The sequence below is a fragment of the Lepidochelys kempii genome, chromosome 11 (genome assembly GCF_965140265.1).
Source record: "Lepidochelys kempii isolate rLepKem1 chromosome 11, rLepKem1.hap2, whole genome shotgun sequence".
Lineage (NCBI taxonomy): Eukaryota > Metazoa > Chordata > Testudines > Cheloniidae > Lepidochelys > Lepidochelys kempii.
This window is the reverse complement of record NC_133266.1, coordinates 46397057-46421935: the sequence shown is the minus strand read 5'-3', so window position 1 is coordinate 46421935 and position 24879 is coordinate 46397057. Positions and strand designations below refer to the sequence as shown.

The 24879-nt window shown below is 40.2% G+C and overlaps 1 protein-coding gene across 4 annotated transcripts in view; it reads right to left on the bottom strand.

The window, feature by feature from the left end:
• Positions 1–5587: 5587 nt before the first annotated feature.
• Positions 5588–24879, bottom strand: part of UBE2E3 (ubiquitin conjugating enzyme E2 E3) — an 83319-nt gene continuing 64027 nt past the window's right edge. For all 4 annotated transcript variants that reach the window (XM_073306058.1, XM_073306057.1, XM_073306056.1 and 1 more), the window contains exons 4-6: positions 10279–10411; positions 8644–8791; positions 5588–6230 (exon numbers count right to left, since the gene is read on the bottom strand). In XM_073306058.1, the coding sequence (XP_073162159.1) occupies positions 6133–6230; positions 8644–8791; positions 10279–10411 (379 nt within the window). In that variant the 3' untranslated portion in view covers positions 5588–6132. The remainder of the gene's footprint in view (positions 6231–8643; positions 8792–10278; positions 10412–24879) is intronic.

The window sequence follows — 24879 nt, the reverse complement described above, 5'->3', positions numbered from 1 at the left end:
GCCTCTGACACCTTTCACGTTCAGGACTGCAAAGCAAGTAGTCTCCATATCTAGGTCAATAATATAGCTCAAGAAATGTAGAAATCTGCCTAGTTTTGATCTCTCCAGGATTCACTTAATACTATTTCCCTTAAAACAACAACAGTCCATTTTCTGGCTTAATTTTCCTGAGCTATTTTAGAAATGCTTGGATCAAATATTATACTGCAGGCAATAAAAATTGTGGTCATGTTCGGTGAGGGTAAATTAGTTGCTTATGTTATATACCAAACTAGGTAACAAACATCCTTGTAAAAGGTAACAAAGAGCATAATCATCAAGGAAAACCACTATGTAATTTTGATTTGTGCTCTAACATAAGGGAAATAATTCAAGTCATATTCCATTAAAATATCTACTAAAACTATTTGTGCAACTTAAAAGGTAGATTATGTGAATGTGTTTCTTACTGCCATTAAATCCATAATTATAAAACAGTTTAACTGGAAATCACCAATGGTACACTGAACTATAATGAAAAATGTTGTTGCATATTTGTAACAAATAGTTCTGATAATGAACAGTTAGCATATTAGCTCTAGCAAAAAAACTGAAAAAAGAAACATAAAATAGCAAGTTGCATTGATCCACATTTTCATAAATATAAAGGACATCTAAAGTACTGGAATATATAAGCACAAAGACAGGATGCTGCAATCACTTATTGGAAGTAATCCCACCACACACAATTGTACTTCAGCAGTTTCATTTAGCTTTCATTTATTGTCCCTATATATCCTTTCCTACTGCTATTGAGTGGTTCCTCAGATAAATGTTAGATCGCTGATTTGTAACTCAACAGTTTGCTTCAGGGATATGTCCAGTTGGTGCATACCGGAAAATGGTCTCCCACAGGACAGAGGCTCACCCCTATTAGCTACCTATATAAATCCCAAAAATCTCATCTATGACAGCTCATTCAGTGGAGCCTGGAATTTTTGCCACCTGGAGCTCCTCTTGAAACCATGACCTGACATTTATTCTGTAGAGGGAGACAAAGCCCAGATTGATGACATGAGCTGGCTGTGCAGAAGCAGGTTGATAACTTGCCTTCAGGGACTCCTGTGCAATGAGACCTTCCCAGTGTACATTGCTATTACTTTGTAAAGAACATATTACCCCTACAAACAGCCAGTACCAGAGAAATACAAAATCTTCCTTCCGGGTTTACTGGTGTTCCTTGGAAAGCTAATGCCCCTTTGACAGACAATTGCCACTCAGTGGCGGATTAACCACTGTGCCAACGGGGCCCCAGCCAATTGGAATGCCCTGGTGCCCTGACCTGGTCTGTCTGCCCACCAACCCGGGGCTCTTGCACCCGCTCCCTGGCAGGAGTGCTGGGGGGGGGGGTGGCAGGAGGAAGGGGTGGGGAGGAGCCCCCACTTGCTCTGGCCCAGGGTCCCACAAAACTGTAATCCACCTCTGCTGCCATTCAATTTTGTAGCTGGAGTTAGGGATAATGACAAGAGGCACAATTGCAGGATGTGTTAGGGCCAACAGTGGTCCAGCTCCTTGTTTACTAAAATTGCTGCCCCTCAAGCACGAAAGTGCAGTACCACAAACATTCTAGCAATTATCACTCACCTCCCCAGCTGGTTGCGGTATTCTGAGACCTCCAGCAAATTTTTAATATCCCATCAGTGTGCTACCTGCTTTTCTACCAAATCACCTTAGAACCTCCTTAGCTTTCATAATAACTTCAGCAAGGCTAAATGGCCTGCCCAGTAGAACAGGAACATCAGTGCTTCCCCGCAATACGTGGGTTTCAGATCCCGTGTTGTCCTGGGATCCTACTGACCAATTTCCAGTGCAATCCTGGGTCATGTGGTAGATGTGGGGCTGATGAGAAAATGGTTGCTGTGGTTATGTTGCTGAACAGACAATGTGACTAGGAGAGGATTTCATAAGCACAAAGGTTGATAATGGTATTTTATACCTGCAATAGGCAACTCCAAAAGCAACTCCAGAGTTGCAATTTTTTATGATCTGATTGCCTATCTATGACCAAGGTTACATAAGTACTGTAGTATTTTTATGGATGAATAGAATCCCGTCTTTTTCATACTGCAATTACTGTCTTCTGAGCTGTTGTATTCTGTAGGCATGGAATCTACTTTTCCCATATCCATCCCCAGTAGTCAGGCTTTATTGAGGCCACCAGGAGGGTTGGAGATGTGAAATCCATCCTCCACCCACAGCCAAGGTGTGGAGATGGAAGACAATACTCTTAACTAGAGGCAGAAGTAGCTGCTTCTTCCCCACATATGTTGAGCCCAAGGGACTTCAGGGCCACAGGATTAATGTAAAGTGTAACTTCAGTTGCCAGCTCCTTGGCCCTCTCCCTTGCAGCTCTCTGTGGTGGCCCATGCAGGATCAGCAGGAAGCCCTTTGGAGGTGCAGAGATATACAGGTAAATATGTTTAGATAAATCATAAATCCCTTGAAGAACAAGTATGTCATTATGACTGTGAAGAGCAGGATTATGACTTGACCTGTAAGGTGGGTACAGAGCACAACATGGTGGGGAGAACCCCCTGGGGTTGCAGCTCCCCCGCCGGCAAAGGGCAGAGCCTTGACTCTACCCTGCACGATGCTCTCCCAATACAGGTGAGCCAGTGCAGAATGAGAATGAATCTGCACCTGCTAACAGGCTGGCACAGACATGTTCCTAGAGGGAGGAAGGAAGGGAGCAGATTGTGGCTCTGAGCTAATTCAGTCTCAGGCCTGCTTGAGGGGCAGTGCAACTCCGGGCCAATTACATTCTCACAATCTAGTCTCAAGTGATCCCCTCCTCTTCCGGTGATGTATTTCTGATAATCACAGGGCATTATGGCCTACACTGTGTTTGATCACATCCCTTTTAAAGCTAGCTGATGTTTTACAAGAATAGATACCATAGACCAGGAAACAGCTGTCTTATGAATAATTCAGGAGCTTCTGTAAATATACAAATAAGGTTATTTTAGAATATAAACTACCTTCTGTTCCTTTAAATCTATCATTTTTCATGGGAAACTGAATACTACAATATTTCTGAAAATGCCCTTGGCATAATTTAGAGCCGCTCCAAAGCTGCTCCAAGTTACGTTGCCTGCAGGCAGACGCAGTGGCTGTAGTGGACAAGAAGTTGGCAGACTGCAAACCTCCATTTGCCCTGGCATGCACCTTTCTTTTCCTCCCTGCCCTCCAACAAACTCATGCTGAAAGGGACGGCACAAAGCTGCCTGTACTAGTTCCCTGTGTGAGGATTTCCTGTGATGGGGAATCCTTGGCTGCCCTCTTAGGGCAGCTTTCCAAATGGTGCAAACGACCTGCAACCAGAGCGCGAGTTGAGCTCATTGTGTTTGACTTTCAAATCATGTAGATTCTGGAGAGGAAAAACGAAGGTCCAGAAAAGGAAGAGGGGGAATTTTGAAATGTTAAATATGTTTTTTGCCAAAATGTCATTTGTGTTGACATTTTCCAGCCAGCACTAGTAGTTGTGGATAGGAAATCACAGAACTGGATTTTTAATAAAATAAAAGCATGCATCCCTACACTGATTTGCCAGCAGAGATGATTAACACTAGGAGAGCTAAGAAAATGGATTGTTATACACTTCAACTTCTCTTTTGATTTAGCATTTCAAATTGGCTGTAGAAGATCTTGGATGCAGTCAGGACTGGAGGAGATTTCTCCCCAACCCCAGGGAAACAGACACACGTGCTCATTTAACAACTAATTGATTTATTTAACAATACAAATTTTCTTTCTATGCTTGGTTTAGCAGAGAGAAGTTGAGAAACAAAATTAGCTTATTTTTTTAAAGTTTAAATGTTTACACAAAAACAACCTTTACTTCAGTAAATATAAAATTTACACACACAAACTACATTAAAAAGAACAGAATCATGACAAACCAACAAAAGGATGGGAATTCAGAGTAAAGGACCAAATGTCTAGGAAGGATAGAATGGAGCAATGTTAAGAAGGCATCCCACCTGTACATCTAGATATTTGAAGTCTGATGTGTGATATGAAACCAAGTACATTAAAATAAGAATTACATCTCTTTTATAGCATATCTTTTGTGATTATAAATATCTGAATTCTGTAGGTCACATATTTAATATGTGAAATATATATTTTGCCCCTTCTTGGAAATTCATTGGAGTGTTGTGCATGCATTCTTCTGCATACAGTAATCAGCAAGGTCTTTGAAGTCTCTCCCCAGACTTTAGTTATCTTTTGTATGTAGCATAGTTCCTTGGTTCTTAGAAGCATGTTTCTTTGCCAATATGTATTATTTCTCACTATGTACAATTCTGTAGTGAGAAACTGAGGTTGCGTTCAGCAGTGGTTCCCAGTACTTTGTTCACTTGCACTAGTTTATTACCACACTAAGATCTCCACTGTATTGGCCAGTTCCCTAACTTATTCCCCGTTGCCCTTCACAGCCCAAGCTCCAAATCCACCTCACAGTTCCTAAATATATCTAATTAGAGATATATGGGATATATAGTCCTTTGAGCCACCCTGAGGAAACGGTACAAATATTTAGAATAGAGCAAATGACACATGCTAAAGACTACCTCACCCAAGAACAGGGATAATTAACTTTAGATAATCTTTAAATTCCTCCGCTGCTTTGATATTAAAACCTTGAAATTCTGCTTTCTACACATTTAATGTACAGAACATCTTAATAATGGAAGAGCTACATGTCCAAAAACACAAGGTCACATAGGAGAGATTTACTTTTAAAACAGGAGCCAATTATTTGTAAATTAATTAGTTTTAAAGGGATCAATGAACACTTTAGCTGTACTCTGCTATGACTCAAGTGTCATCACTACAGTGATCAACATCCTAAACAGAAAATTAGTGACTGTAGTTTTCAAACTGTATAGAATATACACTTGCATTTTTGTTGCACACAAGATTTCCTGGTGATGAGTCTAAAACTCTCTTCTAATTTTCAGTTTCACTTGCAATAATGCACTTCCCTACAAGTGTTTCCAATCTCTTTTATCATAATCCCTGTCTAAATCTCCTCTATTCCTTTCTTTCCCAGAGAGCTGACAAAGCATCCAATCGGACTTTGGAAGACTCTTTTCAATGGACAATTGCAGTTCTCTGGCTGGGCGAGCCACATTCTTGCCATTCAAATTAAGGAACAAAGCCTCAAGCTATCAAGAGCCTGGCCCTGCTCCAGCTGAACAAATGAATGGAAAACTCAGGTTGACTATTATGGGAGCAGAATTGGGCCCATTTAATTTATCCACAATAACTGCCATAGCAACCTCTTATTAACTGCTCTCATTTTAACTGAAAAAACCTTGTTAGTTAAAACAAAACAAAAACCAGAAGATATTTTCTGTTTAAAAAATAAAAATCCAGTGGAAAATTTTTACTTTTAAACAATCCACAGGTATACATTAAACATTTAATAGCAAGCCTTTGCTTGTGTATATTAATCCATAGAGACCTGCGATACAATAGCTTTGCATCACTGTTATATTTAAATTCACTCAAATACTAATTTAAATTAGGAAAACAAAGAAACTGCTCCTTGGGGAACATGTTTATTGTGTTTGAGATGATACACTGGGTGCTCTCTGAGCTACAAAGGGGAAAAGGAAATCCTTTCATTACAAACTGACAAAGGTAAAAGTTAAAACAGTTTTCACAACAGCATGTACCACATATTGGAAATAGATCTGGGTTTAATACAAATGACATAATTCCTAGTAATCTACAGCTACCTTTAATAACTTCATACAGATAATGTATTAGGCTAAAATGCACTATAATATTTGGTTGACTTCAGGAACAGTATCCTTAGTACATCACAAAATACATTTTGATATCCCAAAGAAGCAAGACTTGCAAGTAGGCTTTTTAAACATAACTAATCTACAGCTACAAAGTTCTACTCCTGATAGCATTTACCTTTTTTAGGGGGCAGAATCCCAGTCTTCAAAAGGATAAAAGCAGAGAGTAGAATCAGTATAACATATACACAGAAGTCCGTATTGTAAAGGCTATAAAGATTTGTTGCACACTGTCAAGTTGCCTCCTGCACCCTCACAGAGCACAAGTAGTTTATGTCATTTATGTTGCATATCTCTTGGTCCACTGTCTGGCTATCCTGTCATGTTCTGCTCTGTTGGTCAGGTACTGAGTGGCTATGCTTCCGACCAGAGGATCAGCTGTAACAGTTTGGGGTAAAAGAAGAGGAAGATAGGGAAGAAAAACAACATCAGAAATCGTTCTATTAAAAAAGGAAATATTTTAAAAATCACTTGCTTCCCAGTACACCCTCTTTGTGAGGCCAAAAAATGCTAGGCTTTGCAGCAGAGGGCTTGACACACAAGACATTTTCAAGAACAAACACTCAAAGCAGAATGAATAGGAAGGATTTTAATCTGTTTTGATTATCTGCAGGCTCCAACACTTAGTTTCTTTAAAAGACAGACAGACATCTGTGTTAAAATGTTATACCTTTTCATTTTAGCTGACTGTCTGAAAGACAGCTACAGGCTAGGAGTTATGTAAAACTAGAAACAGCCCAGGAGCCGTTTGTGTCTGGAACTGCTTGATATTATGCAAAATATATAATATTTTCACACTTTTAAAATGCTAAACTTAAAAAGAACTTCACATGCCACAGCAGGCCAAACGACTCCTGTGCAGATTAACACATCAGAGGTGTGTTAGAGGTGACAAAAGCATGATCTGAAAGATTTCCTCATGACACCCTTAAAAGAACAAATGGTTACTTCCAAGCTTATTAAATACCACATAGAGTCTGGTGCGACTGTATGAAAATTTAGATGACCATCACCTCACCTGGAAGCCCATTCTCTGTAAAGAACCTCCTGACTGGTCTCTCGTAGAGTACGTCTACACTGCAAAAAACCAAACGCATGCAGCGAGGCGCAGAGCCTGGGTCAGCTGACTCAGGCTCACACTATGGACCTAAAAATAGCAGAGTAGATGTTCTTGCTTGGCTTGGAGCCTGGGCTCTGAAACCTGGAACATCTACACTGCTATTTTTAGCCCCAAAGCATGAGCCTGAGTCAGATCACCCAGGTGCTGAGACACACTGCTGCAGGTTGGTTTTTTTTTTTTTTTTGCAGGGTAGACATACCCTTAGTTAACCTATGCTCCCCAGGTCTCCTGTGACCCAGGATCATCAGGATTAATTTTATAAATACAGTGGGGGCCCGCTTAAATCTTTCTGCTGCTGAGAAGTGTTACCAGATCTACTGGAACTCCTGCAAACATGGATAGGGAAACTCTTTTTGAAAACAGCAACATTTTTCAAAAACCTGTGCATCTATTAGCAAGTTTTATTATTTCAACTCTCCTCCCCCTTAAGTTTTCTCACTGTCTCTTTGTACACAGACGCTCCATTTCGATGATCATACTTGTATCTGAAAGCTAAACTTTCCCCACGAGTCCATGTCTTTCTGAAAATAAGGTTACTAATCCTGGACAATTTATTCCACTGTTTTTCAAACTGGGTGGTGTGGCATGCCCTCCCTAGAGGTGGGTGGGGGAACAACGAAGCTATACGGGGGTGGGGGAAGCAGGGAGTGGCGGGCTGTGGACCGTCAAGTATCCAGGCCCCAGCAGGGCAGCACTGGGGAAAGCGCTCTCCCAGTCTCATTCAGTTTGAGCTCTGGCTCCCTGCCCTGGCAACCCCTTCAACAACTTGAAATAAAAGAGTAAGAAAAGCAGGGGAGCTGAAATGTTGTTTGGTTACTGGGATAGGATACACCATCAACATTTCACCTTCTTTGCTTTACCCCTTCCTTTATTTGAAAACATCGGAGTGTAGCTTCAACTGAACAAACATGAAAACTAAGATATTTCATAAACCGTACGTGCTAATTTACAGGATTTTTATGAATTCGAAGCGTTGGATGCATAGTGTAGTGTATATTAACGAATTCAAGGCTCTTTCATGATAAAACCCTTGACCAAATCCTGCTCCCATTTAACCTAGTGTAAATCCAGAATAAATCCATTGATTTAAAAGGATTACCCCGTATTCCTTCCAGTTTCACAGTCTTGGAGCTGTTTGAAACAGTCACCTCTTAAACTGAAAATCTGTACTGTCTCTCCCCCCCCACCCCCCCGCCACAAAATATATTTAAGGAGGCTGAATAGGAAGCTGTTTTTATATAATGGTCAAGTGGTTAAGGCAATGGAGTGGGAGTCAGGAGATCTGGGTTCTGTTTCTGGATTGTCCACTAACCTGCCATGTACGCTTGGGCAAGTCATGTCAACTCTCTGTATCCCTGTTTCCTCCTTCTGTAAAATGGGATAATGCTATTTATCCTCCTTAAAGATGGATGAGTGAAAAGAGCCATATGAGAGCTAAGGACTGAAGTGTGAACTTGGCACTGGCTATGCGAAGGCTAGAAAATATATTGCAGGGAGCAATCTTGCCATGATACAAATTTAGATGGATTTAAATAAAACAAGGGGTTTTAATCTCTAATTTCAAACATCTATTTTAAGAGTGACAGCATTATTCTGTAGAGAATCCTCTATTGAATCATTTTTGCAGCAAATGAGCAAGAGTTCATGCTTGGTAAATTAGAATTTGCTTACCAGGATTGCAGTCTGTCAAGAGAGAACAAATAGACAGCAAAACCTTTGAAATAGTCAAAGCAGGGCTCCAGTTGTCTTTCAGAATATCCAGACAGATGACTCCCTGACTGTTGATGTTGCAGTGATAGATTCTGGTACGGAAAGTAACCTAAAGTTACAGACAAAAACCATTAAGTGCTATCTATGAATAGCCTATCCCTACCTTTTGGGTAGCAGAAGTTCTGAAGGATGCACTCTGCATGGAGCAGAACGTCTGCAGAGACCTTTCTCGTTCCCTGCATTTTAATGCACTTATCAAAAAAGTGCACATTTTGCTTCATTCATTGTAACTCCTCAGGAGCCTTGGCCTCATTTACTGTACATTTGGTAGGTAAATCACTTTTTTGCAGACTCTTTGGCATGCACCCCGAGTCATACAGAGTACTACAAATGCAGCGTGTATTCAGTATAAATATTATATTGTGTTTGAGTAACAGTTTGATCATGAGCAAGACTGTATTACAATTATTGCAATGCATATGTACAAATGGACCGGGTTTGGCTTGCATGTGCAATCTTAGCTTTATCTTTTTCTTACTTTTCAGTACCTAACTGTGCAACCTTAGTATCTATTTAAATATTGCTTTTTAGGGAATGTATTGCTATTGTCATCTTCAAAGCATTTTACATATTAAATCCTCATTGCATCCCCGTTAGGCAGGAATTACTATACTTATAAAGCATTTCTATTGCAGTAAGTGCCATCATACTTCTGTTTTAATTTATTTCAGATTAATATTCATATAGTATGAAAATGGTTTCTATGCATAAACAAAATGAGTAAGAAATATTTCAGTGCATTAGTTGCAGAAGGCACAGTTTATGGCAGAGATGAGTAAAACATCCATTTTCATTTTACTATACTTCGGAAGACAAATCTGAATGGCTGATGAAACTCACGCAATTCAACATAATAGTGTAATCTTGATATGGAATTAGAAACATTCTGCAAAAACTCTTCATCATTCCATGAAAACAAACTTACGTCAAAGAATATTATGGTTTGTGTTTTGTGCTTTTCGGGAAGTCTGAGAATGCATTATTCTTTATGTTGTAGTGCCCCAAGGAACCAAAATACATAAATAAATAAAAAAGACACGTCAATGTGCAGTGGCAGTCAAAAAGGCAGATCTAATCAGTTTCAGTTACACTGACATTTTATAATAATGGATCCAATCACAGGATTCTTAGCCAACTGGAAGGTACAATGTTACATTTTTTAGTTGAATCTATTCAGTTCTAATATCCTTTCTTTTTGTTGCTGATTGCTATGAAACTTATGTGTAAAAGAGAAGCCACCTTTTATTGGAATTAGTTTTTCACCTATTACTCCTGACCAATTACTTTAGAATTATCACTCAATTCACCACTAGGAAAGTTGGAAAAAAAAAACATATGGATTGTGAAGCAGACATATTTCTTGAAATTGTTTGCCAAGATTTTCAAAGGTGGTTTGGGGCATCTTTTAGGACATCTTAAAAGGGCCTAATTTTCAGAAAGTGCTGAGCACTCATCTGAAAAGCAAGGCCTTTCTCCAAAAAATCATGAGTCATTTTTAAAAATCTTGGTCACTATAAATAAAAACCTTACCCTTACCTTTGGTGGCTTGAATGGATAATCGGACGAAAATGTGATATCCAGGAAAAAAACACCTCCTTCATATACAGAACCTGGGGGTCCAAGTATAGTTGATCTCCATTCATAAATGTTATCTCCTTTCGGGCCAGCACTATTTAAAAAGAGAGAGAGAATCAACTTTACCTTTGTGAGTAACATCTGTAGTGATTACCATTTTACCAGTTATGTTTAATACCAATCATTTACATGACTTCAGCAGGTGCCAAGCTTCTCATTGACTTCCGTGCGGGATTATTGCTTAAAACTAGGCATTGTATGTAGGTACCTAGCTGAATCAGGACCTTAGTCCCTTTGAATGTTCTGAATAACCATTCCACGTTCTGGCAATGCAGTGGATTCATTGGACTATCACTGTATTAAACACAATTCCCATCTTTATGTTCTGGAATATTTAGCTGCAGTAAGCTTCTGTGTTCTGTCCTTCCAGTTACATGGGACATACATATGAAAAAGAAATTATATCTCGCACCCACTCACCACCGGCTCTGGGGCATTAGAAAATAAATGGTCACCATTTATATTAAGGGCACATTTATAAATAGTTTATAAAGGGTTAATATTATAAACGATTAATAGGTGTTTTGATAAGAGGTTAATTGATTTAGAGATCGTTAGGCTCCAACAGGTGAACAGACTGTTTGTAACCATGGCTTATAGCCATCTATAAACACCATCTACGGATGTGCTTATACCCAACTATAAGATATACCACTCCAGTCTGTAATATCTATTAACCATGTATACAATTAATTATAAAAGTACCTTAAAGTAAAGTGTGATTAACAAGTGTAATAGTGTTAAGCTGTTACATGTTTACTGTCACTTGTTTAGGATAATATAGAGTAAAATTTTGTACTCCCCACACTGGAAAGTTTAATGACAGAGTAGCAACCGTGTTATTCTGTATCCGCAAAAAGAACAGGAGAACTTGTGGCACCGTAGAGACTAACAAATTTATTAGAGCACAAGCTTTTGTGGTCTATAGCCCACTTCATCGGATGCATAGAATGGAACATATAGTAAGAAGATATATATAGATATAGATATACATACAGAGAAGGTGGAAGTTGCCATACAAACTGTAAGAGGCTAATTAATTAAGATGAGCTATTATCAGCAGGAGAAAAAAAACTTTTGTAGTGATAATCAAGATGGCCCATTTAGACAGTTGACAAGAAGGTGTGAGGATACTTAACTTTAGGGAAATAGATTCAATATGTGTAATGACCCAGCCACTCCCAAGTTTAAGGTTCTCTTATGGGGAAAAAAAATAAGGAATTTAATCTATTGTAACACAGCACCGCCAAATTAATAGGAACCTCCAGAACTATATATTTGTGTTACTACATGATGTATATTTTAAAAATGGTAATATTACAGACATTTTCCTCAGGAAGGAAAGAGCATGTTATACAAATTTTCTAGCAACTGAATTGATGTCAATATTACAAAACTGTTTATGAAATAATGAGCTAGCATTTTCCCAGCTGCTGGGATGTTAGAATTAATGATGTAAAAATATGAGTGTCTGTCTACATCCCTTCTCAAATATTCAAAACAAAACTATTTCTCCATAAAGCAGGCATTGATTTAAAAAATATAAGTAAGCCTCTACAAAAATGTAATTTAAGGTAATGTTTTGATTTTATGTTTGCAGATTCCTCTCTTCACGAGATCCCCGCTGATGGCTGTGCAGAGTAACATAGCTTGAGAAAATGGCAATACGAGCATTCGTGTCTTACTATAAACCAGTTTCTTTCCTGCTTTAATACTCAGAAGAGGAACTTTTTCATCATCATCATTATGCATCCACACATCCTGTGTCATAAACATGGAAGCATTTTTTAGCCTTAAGATGACATTCAAGAGACAGCCAAATGCTGATTTTAATTATGAATTCTCTTCCCGTTATAATTCTTAGCTTATTCATGTTTGTTAATCAGTGACTGTTTTATGCACTAAATAATTAGTCTGTTTGAGGCCTTTTCTTTATATGGCAAAAATAATCAGGAATTCTTGCTAGCATTTTTAAATACATTTTAAAAATAATCTCTGGTGGTATTGTAGCTATTGTCCCTTTACCAAAAATAAAAGTAGACAGCTTCCAGGTTATAATGATCTTAACTTTATTGAAAAGAAATACTACGGATAAAATTTGGGCCTGTAAACCTTGACCCACGTATTTTTGATTTGTATTCCACGGACAAAGGAGTTAACAAAAACTGCAGATCAATTTTAGAAGAAAAAGTGAAAACTATGTAGGAGGATGCCAAGCAATAGTTCTTAATGCAGTAAATTGTTTGAACCTCACATCGCTACTGTAGATTATTCCATTCATGCTTTCTAAAAAGCATTTAGCAATTAGCATAAGATCTAAAAATACTGGAGCAATAATGATAATATTTAAAACCCACATAGGCCACTGAAAAGTTTTAATTAATTCTTGATATTCATCAGGCTTATAGCTAATTAATATTATGCTTGGAAACTAAATTTCTATGAAGCAATTCAATTTCAGCATTAGTTGTCCTAATGGTTATTTTATAGTCTAATGCAGAGGTTAGTGTTCTTGCCTCACATGTCAGCTACCTTTTTCTCATACAATTCTAATGGCCGGATGGCACTCAATCAGATTAATGACATAGCTGAATTACAATAGCGACATATTTCAGCCAAATGAATCAGTCACAATTAAGGACTGTTGTGGTGTCTAGCTTTGAGCCAAAATATCTGGCAATCACTCATCATCTCGGAACAAGTCACCTATCAGTTAATAGCCCAGCATCTAAGTGCAATAACTCTCCATTTATTATTTTGTGTTATCTTCTATGCTACTATTAGTCCTGTATAAAGGGCAAGGTTACATGCGGGGAGGAGAATGCTATTCTGAAGGTTAGAACATTCCACCTTTATAAGAGGGGAAGAAAGTGCTCTATTGGTACAATATTCAACATCCCTCTCACAGCTGAAAAAACAGTGCCACCGCTTCAGAAATAAGATAAAGTTGTAACAGTAAATCCACACAAAGGAGAAAACTGTTACATCAAAAGGTTGGTCACTGTATTGCTTTTAACTGAGGTTTGGGAACTTTGTTACAACAGCTGGAACGGTGCGCCATGCTCCAATAGTGTGAGAGATACTTTAGCTTCACTAATGACTGCAAACTCCAGCAACTGCAAGGTTATTGATGTGTGGAGACCACGCTAAAGAGTGTAACATACAGCGAAGACAACACCTATTTCCAATCAGGTTTTTTCTACAGCGCACTCAACCACTAAGTACAGAACAGCCGCTGGCTAAATGTACCAAGCTACATTTTCTTTTCTTTACCTGTTGAACAAAGCAACATGCACTCCCTCACAGCGCGGATGGAGTATGACTGACACAGGGATCAGCAAACCAGAGAGACTAGAATTACTCACAATAGGATCAGGGCACCAAGGATCCAGTGATTAGGGAGATTGTGGAGAGCACTGGAACCTAAAGGCCTAATTCAGCAAAGTGTTTAATCATGTGTCTACATGAAAAAATGCAAGTAGCCCTGTGTCCCTGATTCTCCACTAGGTCAATATGCAGCTTAGAGAGAGCGGAGCATGGTGGCTGCAGAGAGCCAGATGCAGCTCGCTGACTACTCAGCCCTGGCAAAAGCTAAAGGGCAGCCCGCACCTAGGCCAGCGGAAGATTGGGAGGTAGTGGAGATTTCTCTGGCACACATATACATCTAAGTATTCTGGCTATGTAGCATATCTGTGCAGTTAATTGCTACTGTTTTGCTGTCCTACCACATTAGTTGCTGGCACATCCAAAATTCAGTTAGCACACTTTAATAATGCAGTGTGAACATGAGCAATATGTTGGGGGTTCTCTTTTTTTAATCTTTTTTTTTTTTTTTTTCAAATAGGCTAAAAAAAATCAAAGTAACAAAGCAATCACATTTTTTCAACGTGACAAGAGAAATCTATGCTTTAAAAATTACAGAAAATTTTACTTTATAGGTAAAAAAAATGGATTAGTGCAGTTAGAGATTTATTGCTAAAATAAAGTTAACCAAAACCAGCTGCTGCTTGAATACCTGCTGCTTCACTGATGGGAAGGACTGTGACACAAAGTATGTCTACACAGATGCTGGAAGGTGTAATTCCCAGCATGGGTACGCATACCTGTGCTAGCTCTGCTCAAGCTGCCTAAGGGCAGGTCTACACTACTGCTTAATTTGATCTAACTTACACTGCCCCGAAGTAGCACTGTAGGGTAGGCTTGCCCTGAGTACAATCTTGCCTGACCTCCAGGTACAAACAAAGGGTGGCCAGCCCGAGCCACCACAGCCACTCTGCTATTTTAAGGTGCTATCATGTGCACGTTTACCTGTGCTGGGAATTACACCTCCCTGTAGATGTATCCCAAGACAGGACAAAGGACATATACGTATCTGATCTGAATGACAAGCTGAAGCAATGTATGTAACAGAACCTCAAGATGAGTACACATGCAATCAGGGTACTGTGTAATCCTAGGACTGTAACCGTTGCTCTCCCATGCTCCTTTCCCTGGCCATCCTTTTCTTGCAGGGCATCTAAAATTAAGCCCTGTCTATACCAGTCTTTTTTCCCTAAAACTTCCTGTCATTGCTAAAACCAGTGCAGCTCTAGTGTAGAAAAAGTGTCAGCAGTTTTATTCTCAGGTCTTCTACATCTGCTCTGGATGAGTTAAGCGATGAACAAAACTGCAGGAGCCTGGAGACCTGTCTACACCAGCACTTCCATCAATGCTATGCTTGTGAAGTTGCCACATTGGGTGCAAAGGTGGAAAACTTGGAGAGAAAAATGTTAGATACATCCCTTGGCCTGATCCTGCAATGAGCTTTGTGTGGGTGCAGGGGACTGTCTGCCCAGAGATCAGGGTTTTAGTGCTTGGTCCTGCACCACTGATGTCAATGGAAGCAGGAACAGGCTATTAGCTTGTAAGTTCTTTGGGACAAGGACTTGGTCTTTTTATATGATTCTGTAAAGTGCCTAGGATACTCTGGGGCAATTTGAAAATAAACACAAATATAATTTCTAGTCTGAATTTGGTCTGAGATCTGTAGCACTACAAGACCAGTGAAACAAAAGCATCTCTCATCAGAATGCACCTGTCCTTATAAAGTGTGAGAGTTTGTACAAACACTTGTCCAGAAGGTGGAAGCCTGAGATTTCAACAAGGCTCTTCCCATGATTGTACCTGTTTTGGACAAAAAACTGAAAAACAAACAAGACTTGTAATTTCTTCCACTCTTTTTAGGATTCTTCCAGTACAAAAGACAAAATCCTAGGAAGCTTTCTGCCATCAAAGGCCCAATGTATTTAGACAAAGACTGGCCAAAGATTGTTCATCGGTACTGTGGTGCACTTCATTTTGTAGGAACCTTCAGCAGCATATTTTTACAGACACCACTATTCTGTCTTGGCTAGTCATGAGAATGACATATATTTTTTCATGAAATGCAGTTTGTATGTACTGGTCTTATATTAATTTGGTGCAAGAGCAGTGGGTCAAATCTGTGCAAATCACAGGAAATTATTTTTATTCATGTACTTTTTATTAAATGTTAGAATTACCACATGAATGTTCTAATGGGCTATACTCTTCCTCTCTAGTTTTTATTACCTCTCTGAGCCTAATGATCAGGATTCCTTGTTACAGTTCACTAAATGCATTCAAACCGCCCACGTGGAGCCAGTTGCAGGAGCCTGGCCTAGGACAATAATTTCTAACTTAACTGGTGCAAGTGACAGTAAAATACCATATATTATTAAGTATTCTTCCACTGACAATACTACTCATCTTAAATTAGACCTAAAATTGAAGCACAATTCATAATTTCATAATGGTGGTGTTGGTAAATAAAAAAAGGAGGGGGGGGAAGTAATTTACAACCACTTGCGGAAAGCCAACTCTATGCTGACCTTTATTATGGGAGCTAATAGGGGGCTGTAATATGCAAAGGTAATAATGAGATGTAATAAAGGGAAAAAAGATTGGCTGAATACCAGGAAAACGTCCAAACAATGGGATCTGTCAGACTGTGCAACAGCTTCCTAAGACAAGCTCTTACAACTACAATGGACACAAGGTGACTGAAGCGACCTTTCCAGTCTCTGATTGGAATTCCTTCCCAACCAGAGGACTGAAAACTTAAAAATATACATGTCATAAATATAAAGGGAAGGGTAAACACCTTTAAAATCCCTCCTGGCCAGAGAAAAAAACCCTTTCACCTGTAAAGGGTTAAGAAGCTAGGATAACCTTGTTGGCACCTGACCAAAATGACCAATGAGGAGACAAGAGACTTTCAAAGCTAGAGGGGGGGACGAAACAAAAGTTCTCTCTGTCTGTGTGATGTTTTTGCCAGGAACAGAAAAGGAATGGAGTCTTAGAACTTAGTAAGTAATCTAGCTAGATATGTGCTAGATTCTGTTTTGTGTAAATGGCTGATAAAATAAGCTGTGCTGAATGGAATGTATATTCCTGTTTTTATAACTTAAGGTTTTGCCTAGAGGGATTCTCTATGTTTTGAATCTGATTACCCTGTAAGGTATTTACCATCCTGATTTTACAGTGGTGATTCTTTTCCTTTTTTTCCCAATTAAAATTCTTCTTTTAAGAACCTGATTGCTTTTTCATTGTTCTTAAAATCCAAGGGTTTGGGTCCGTGTTCACCTAAGCAAATTGGTGAGGATCTTTACCAAGCCTTCCCCAGGAAAGGGGGTGTAGGATTTGGGGAGGATTTTGGGGGGAAAGACATTTCCAAGCGGGCTCCTTCCCTTTTATATATTTGTTAGATGCTTGGTGGTGGCAGCAATAAAGTCCAAGGGCAAAAGGTAAAATAGTTTGTACCTTGGGGAAGTTTTAACCTAAGCTGGTAAAAATAAGCTTAGGGGGTTTTCATGCAGGTCCCCGCATCTGTACCCTAGAGTTCAGAGTGGGGAAGGAACCTTGACAATACAATAAAACAAAAGAGAGTACTCCATAGCCCCACTATGGCTGCCAGAGTGGTGCAACAGCCATAATGCTGATGTAAGTGGAGGTTTCCCCCAGCACATGGGAATCACTGAGTGGCATAAAGCTACCATAACAATTCCTATGCTACTCACCTTTTCAGGCCTGATTCCTTTACACTCTGTATAAAGTGGCACGGTTGGAACAGCTCTAATTCGGGGATCCCCACATGTCATAATGGCCCCTTAGGATGCTGGGTAGAGGTTAGAGTGAATTTAAGACATTCTGATTTATGGTGGGGAGTGGCCTTGTCCCCAGTCAGCTTCAGGATTGAGAGGGGCAGGCAGGTGGGTGGATAAAGAACAGACAAGGCACAAGCTCCTGAGCTGCACAAAGCACAACTCAGAAACAGTCCAGAATCAGGGCCGGTGTTTCTAGGCTAATACAGTGTATGCTGCATTCATGTTGCACACTAGCACGAACGATATTAACTCTAGAACACTGCAACACACCTGATATATAGAGAACTAAAAATTAATAATCAAAATAGGAAAATAAGATTCTTATGGGGATTGTGGCTCTTGAGAAAGTGAAGTGGGGAGAACTGCAATTTAAAGTGCTCCCATCTCTCCGTTTAAATACCAGTTGCTTTAATTGGTACCATGTCAAAAGTTCAGGAGTTACAGTTCAAATGTCAACCTTTTCCGAGACTTTCCTTTTAAAGCCCCATCCTTTAGGACTGACACCTGAGCTTTGTTAGGTGCATCTTGAAAAGGAGCAGACAGACAACTGGGTTCTATGCAGTCAGTCACAGACATACAGGACAAAGCCTTCCTTCTGGGAAAATCTACCTTAAGGTAAGATTCTGTCTCTGAGAAACTGTTAAATATTTTCATAGACTGTTCAACCATGATGACTGTCACCACGGTTAATTATAACATATATTATAGCACCGTCAGTGCTTTACAGCAAGAGTAAGCTATGTTCCCTACCTTCCTTACTCCTGCTGAAGCAGAAAGAAAAGGAACAAGTACATGTCTGGGCTGAAGCATGATCTGCAATTATAAATTTAGCATATCCAACACACACACTTGTGAAAGCCAGCATGTAAATCCTTACGGCACTCAGCACACTACCAACTTGAAAAACCTTTATTTTGAGCTGTAATGTCCCGCTGGGTGTAGGATACTGGCTCTCAGGCAGTGTGATCACCCAGCATAAGTTTGTTCGTGCATGCTTGGCATTACACTTTTAAAAAGAATCCTTAGCAATATAACCACAGGGGGCTCTCCCTACCCAGGACCAGGTTCCCGCTTATCACCTCCCTTCTGTTAAGGGGCCCACAAGTAGCCTGCAATACACACAAAGGTAGCAACATTGAACTGCTGCTGGGCTGTGTGTTCATTTGGCAAAATCCCACTGCAGCCTCTGCTGTTGGGGCTCTTAAGAAATCCCTACTAGAATATATTAAAAACCCATGAAAACGCTGCTGCTCTGCCTATCTCTAGCTATAGACAAACTGTTCAATCACCTTAGTGAGTGAGTGTGGGGAATTCACCCTGTAGGGGCTGCGGAAAGAGTATCTTCCCACACCTATAGGTGAAAGTTACCATGTTCAGATACTAAGGCACTAAAGTAGAATCCCTCTGTGGGCAGTAGCCTGTTCTGAAAGAGGGGGGTGTAATTTGCATATGAATCCTTGATTCCAATAAGAAATGTTGTTTGGAAGCCACAAGAAAAGGAGGGATCTCTAGCCACGTAAGGCCTGTGTCCTGTTCTGTGTGGACCTCAGCCCAATTGCAGATTAAGCAAAGCACTATGCTGCAAATCAGGTATTTGTGAAGGAAGATATGCTAGTATCAGTCCTCTAAGGCAGCAAAAGTTGGTCACTCAAAAAGGCATGTAATTTTGGGATGTGTTGTCAGTTAGTAGCCTACTTCCAAATATGTTACAGAACCTGATCTTTAAGTAGAGTAACATAAGGATCCATCAGCCATGAGTTAAAATCCTAGCATGATATGCATCATTGGCCAGTGGTTATAATATTTTTATATGAATTGTGGATTAACTTTCATGCATATGTTTCATCTTAATATTTTGGGGGCCGTGGGATGGAGTGTATGCCTCACATAGGCCTTCAGAGAGTTGCAGTAGGCCAGGTGGACCCAATCAGACAATTAAGCTGAAAATAGGGTATATTTAGGTTGTGTGGAGGGTGCTAATGAGAAGGAAGCTCACCTGTGAGGGAACAGGCATGGCTTCTATAAAGCCAGGAGGCTAGCAACAGTGGCTCAGGGAGGAAGCCTACAGCCTTTCTCCCGGAGGTAAGGGAGAAGGAGGGGGGGAAATATAGGAACCCATGAGGTAGGGTTTAAGCTAGCAGGCTTGAGAGGGATGGAACTGACTAACAAGATTGATGAAGGACAAGCTTAAAGAAGCATGGTAGGGAATAGTTTAGGTAAAAGAGTGGTAGGGTTGATGAAGTCCTAGACCTTAACTGATTACTGTACGGCCCTGGACTGGGACCTGCAGTAGAGGGCAGGCCTAGGTTTTCTTGCTATCCAGTGCAGAGTGGTATTGCTTTGGGCAGTGAATGGGAAGACTGCCTGAGTCACTGTGGAAATGATGTAGTCAGGACAGCAGGCGTGAGGACTGAATGATGCTACTTGTGCAGAGAGACTTTGAAAGAGTCCCCTACAAGTGAGAACCAGGATGTGACCTGACTTGGCTGGAGGCTGAGTCATGAAGCAGCTGTACTGCGATTCCAAGAGTGACAGGAGAGCAGCAATGGTGGAAGGGGCACTGACCGGGGCGGAGCTAATATCCAGAATTGTCAGAAGTGGCCACCACTGAGCCATGAGTAGAGTACCCCTTTTCTGGCCACAAAACCCTTTCTGCAGCCTTTGCTATGTTCCATAAGTGATGACATTGAAATGCGTCAGAGTAAAACTTTTGTGAATTTCAACCCTGAGACACTTAACAGGGACCCAGCAGGAATGGAAGTGAAGTCACAGTGTGAAATGTTTCATTATTTACATTTACAGGGATTTCTAGAGTAGTTAGCACCACAGTATCTGAGTGCTTATGTCTAGAGCCCTGCATGAATATAAAACTTGTATCTGTATCCAATCTGCAAACATGGTCCATGGATATAAAGGGGATATCCGCAGATTTAAGGGGCTCTCCTTACGTCCTCCATACAAAGAATGCTATATGGCTTTTATTGGCAAGGCTCTCAGATACAATTTTAACTCTACAGCAGCCTAGTTTTGAAAGACTGATAGTTTTTTGCTGACAAAGGACACACTTCTAGAGAAGCAATATATGTACACAATAGAACCACAGAGTTACGAACTAACTGGTCAACCACACACCTCATTTGGAACCGAAGTACGCAGTCAGGCAGCAGCAGACAGAGGGCAAAAAGCAAGTACAGTACGTGCTGTGTTAAACGTAAAATACTTTTTTTTTTTAAAAAAAGCAAGATAAGAACAATTTGACAAAGTAAGGGAACGGTTTGTGTGCTTGTTTCATTTAAATTAAGATGGTTAAAAACAGCATTTCTGAGCCGCACAGTAAACTTTCAAAAGTTTACAACTGAACATTGACTTAATACAGCTTTGAAACAACAACCATAACGTTTTTGTTCAGAGGTATGAACACCTTGGGAGTGGAGGTTGTTCATAACTCTCAGGTTCTACGGCATAATGATGGATCTAATCAAAGTGCCTTTTTTTGATTTGAAGTATTATCATCAGTTTCTGGTTTATGTTCCGAAGTTCTAGTCCACTGTGCTCTTTATATAGCTGTAACTGTCATTATTTTATAGCTGCCATTTCAGTGGCAAATGCCTTTTTCCTAAACAAGAAAGACTGTTTACTGCTCTAAAACATCCATAAATTACATCCGTAATTGAAGATACATGGAGTTTAGTTTACTGCACAAACCCTTGCTTCTGTCACTCCTTAAGTATATCACGCCCTTAAGCCTAAAGCCTAGAAATTACGGCTGGAAAAGCCTATTTCTTTGTCTTATGGATGGATCCCCTGCTAATTCAGGCTTGATTGTGAAGTAGCATAGAACTTGTTCCTGAGTATTTTAGCACTGCATACAGAAAAACGACAGTGTGTGGTGTGTTTTGTTTATTTTTTTAAGACAATTAAAACTGCTAACCCTAAACTTTTCTTCAGTTAAAGAACACAGTATTGTAGTAAACACAGCTGGGTAATTTGTTAATCATTGGATACTGCTGTCAAAGCTACACTATGGAGCTACCAAGTAATGTATTTTGGAAGGCTCATAGTTTTTCTCTATGAAGACATGAGACAAAGAACCATTCAATTAATTTCTTGCTACTGTAGCTCAGCCTTATTTTCACATTTGTATTTGAGCTAGTTTTTAATCCCATTACTTGCTAATGTTAATTGTAACCAGGTGCAGTCTTTTTTCCCAAAACACATTGAAGAAATCCCTAAAGTTAGAGTTCTTGCCATTTTTCTGTTGGGCAACACAATCCTGAAAAATTTAATTTGGTACAATACAAAATATTGAGATTAAGCCAATCAACGCATTGCTTCATTGTCACTAACCAGGGATACGAAATTCATTTTCGTCTACCCGCCAACAATAGACTTGTAATTAAACTACTCTACCCAAACAGTATAATTCTGACAGCGCACTTATATTTTGAATGTGACAGAAGAGAAATCCAAATAGCGGGATCTGTGGTCATTAAAAGACCTACACCAAATCTGAACTTTGACTAGTTAAAAAATAACTTGAAATCAGTATAAACCTCCACGAATGCTACAAGCACATGTTTATAGTAAATGTCTTAAAGAATAATTTCCCCTCAAAAATTTAGTTTGAAAAGTAAAGGAAAATATTTCCTGCTATTTCAAAACATTTTTGTAATGGTTCAGAAGCTGACTTTGCTAAGAAGACAATAAAATGCCAGTTCTCGCGTCTCCATACGATCAACACTGAACTACTCTGAAATCTATCTTTGTCTGAGCCTGTGAAAGCCTTACTCTCAACTCAGTGGCATTTCTGCGTGTGCAAGAATTTTTGAATGCAGCATCTGATCAATTCCAAAGCATATTCTAGGCATCAATGGTTAGCACCCTATTGATTTGTGAGGAAACTGGGAAAATGGGGGACAAATATAGTCCCTGTCAGTTCTTTAGCATAGCCACAGCCTACGGATCAAACAGCTTGATGGCACCCATGCCTTCCAGCGTAATACCCCTACTTCACAATAGAGTTGATACCCTGAATGACTCACCTCTCAGAGAGAAAAATAATGGTTGGGGACAGGGGTATGCACAAATCCCCTGGCAAAGAGGGCGGGGAGCACACAAAGTGTGATGGTGGTGGTGGGGAGAGATGGGGGGGGGAACCTTGTATGGGGAAGGGCAGCATACAAAAATGTCCTGGCATAGGGAAGGTGGGAATGGGGGGCACACAGAACCCCTGCCATGGGGGGAAGATGCTGGTATTGGGGGGAGGGGAGAATGGGGGACCTTGGTATGGGAAGAGGGAGAAATGGGGACACAAAAAACCTCTGGCAGAGGGAAGACTTGGGGGAGTCCCTGAAAAAGAGAGATGGGAAGATGGAGATCAGAGAGCTTGTGTGTGGGGTAATGGAGGGATGCAAGGAGCCCCAGGTGTATGAAGTAAACTCAGCCTACACACGGTAGGAAGTGTGGGCTCCCCTATTCTAGTCAAATAGGACAGTCAGTTACTCTAGCAAGAAATAAAAATAAGAAAACAAGATGCTCAGGGTTTTGGGGTTTTTTTGGTGCCACTAAAATACTGACTGCTGCAAAGTAGTTGCATCAGTGTAGCATATTTTTCCTTCTTCAAATATGAACCCCATTTGCCCATAGTCCTGTAATTCACTTAATCACCCAGAGAAATTTTCTCTGGTGGTCAAAAGGAGGAGAATTTTTTTTTTTTTACTCTCCACACACCCCCTCACCATTATTTTCTGGGGTAACTACATCTACCAAACGTACAGAGTTCTATACTTCCCTCACTAAGTGTCTCAAAATCTTTAATGTATTTATCCTTAATACCCCTAGGAAGTAATGAAATATTATCCCCATTTTGCAGATGGGAAAGTGGGGCACTGAAAGACTAAATGACTTTCCCAATGTCCCACAAGAAGGCTGTGGTGCAGCAGGAAACTGAACCCAAGTCTCTGAAGTCCCAAGCTAGCACTGTAGACTGAGAGAACCCTGCTGGGATCTGAATCAACAACTGAACAGCATTCAAGTATTTCAGACACCTCCACTATTCAATGGGAAACATCCACCTTGAAAGTTTGTCAGAAAGCCCATTTGTAATTGCCTACCAGTATGTTATATGCCATCTTCATTATTATTTGTACTACCATAGCTTCCAGGAACCCTAGTCATAGACCAGACCCTCACTATGCTAGGCACTATTCAAACAGAACAAAGAAGCTGTTCCTGCCCCAAAGAGCTTACAGATGAAGTATAAGACAGAAGACAACAAATGGATCCACACAGACTGTTGGAATACGAAAAAACGGAGACAATATTGGTCGCTTGACAGGCAGCGGTCTCAGTATTCCTGCAACCTAACCATTGTCCAATTTCTGCTGGGCATCATGACATCTTTACATCAACAAAGAGAACATTCTCCCCACTTCCCCATACACACACACTCCAAGCCAGTATTCCTAGAGAAATAATCCAAATAATAAACATGTGATGGTTTGGAGCCCTTGGGAAGCCATATGATGTGCTGAGATATCACTGATTCTACCTGTTCTGCCAGCATAGGCCCCCCTGTAACCTGTCACACACGCCCCCCCACACACACTTAGCTGCAGATCCGCTCTGGACTCAGTTTAAGGGACTTGCTCTAGCAGGATGTCCTGAGTATTTCCTTGGAGTGCAGACCCAAAGATATATTATGAAATTTCCCCCCTCCCTCAATGTGGAGAGAGGTGTGCATGCTTCTTACCCCCACAGTTAGAAATTACAGAAACTGGGTTTAATAATAAACATAACAAATGTTATTAACTATAAAAGGCAGATTAAGCAGTAAAAGGGGTAACAAACAGAACAAAGCAGATTACTAAGCAAATAAAATCAAACATGCAAACAAAGCAAGTTTCACAAACAAAATTAGTTACAAATAGTATTTCTCACCCTAGATATTGTTGCAGGCAGTTTGCAAAGCTTCTGTCATTCACAGTTCCAGTTATATTCCTTTTTTCAAACTAGACTCCTGTCTCAGTCTGGACCCCCCCTTGCCTCCCCTTTCTTCTTGGGCAGACAGGCCATGGAGAGGAGGAGTCCTGTTTGCCTTTCTCCTCACCCTTAAATAGGATTTATATAAGGCGGGAATCCTTTGTTTCCCAAACCTGTCTCCCCGCCACACACCCCACCCCCTTCCCTTACAGTGGAAAGTTACCAGAAGTCCCAGCTAATGTTTTAGTGTCAGGTGACAAGACCATCTAACCCTGTAGTATCACAATGTCCATGAGTCAGTGGCAGTATGGAGCATCCACAGGAAGGCCAAGCTTTTCACAGCTCATTGCCCTCCCTG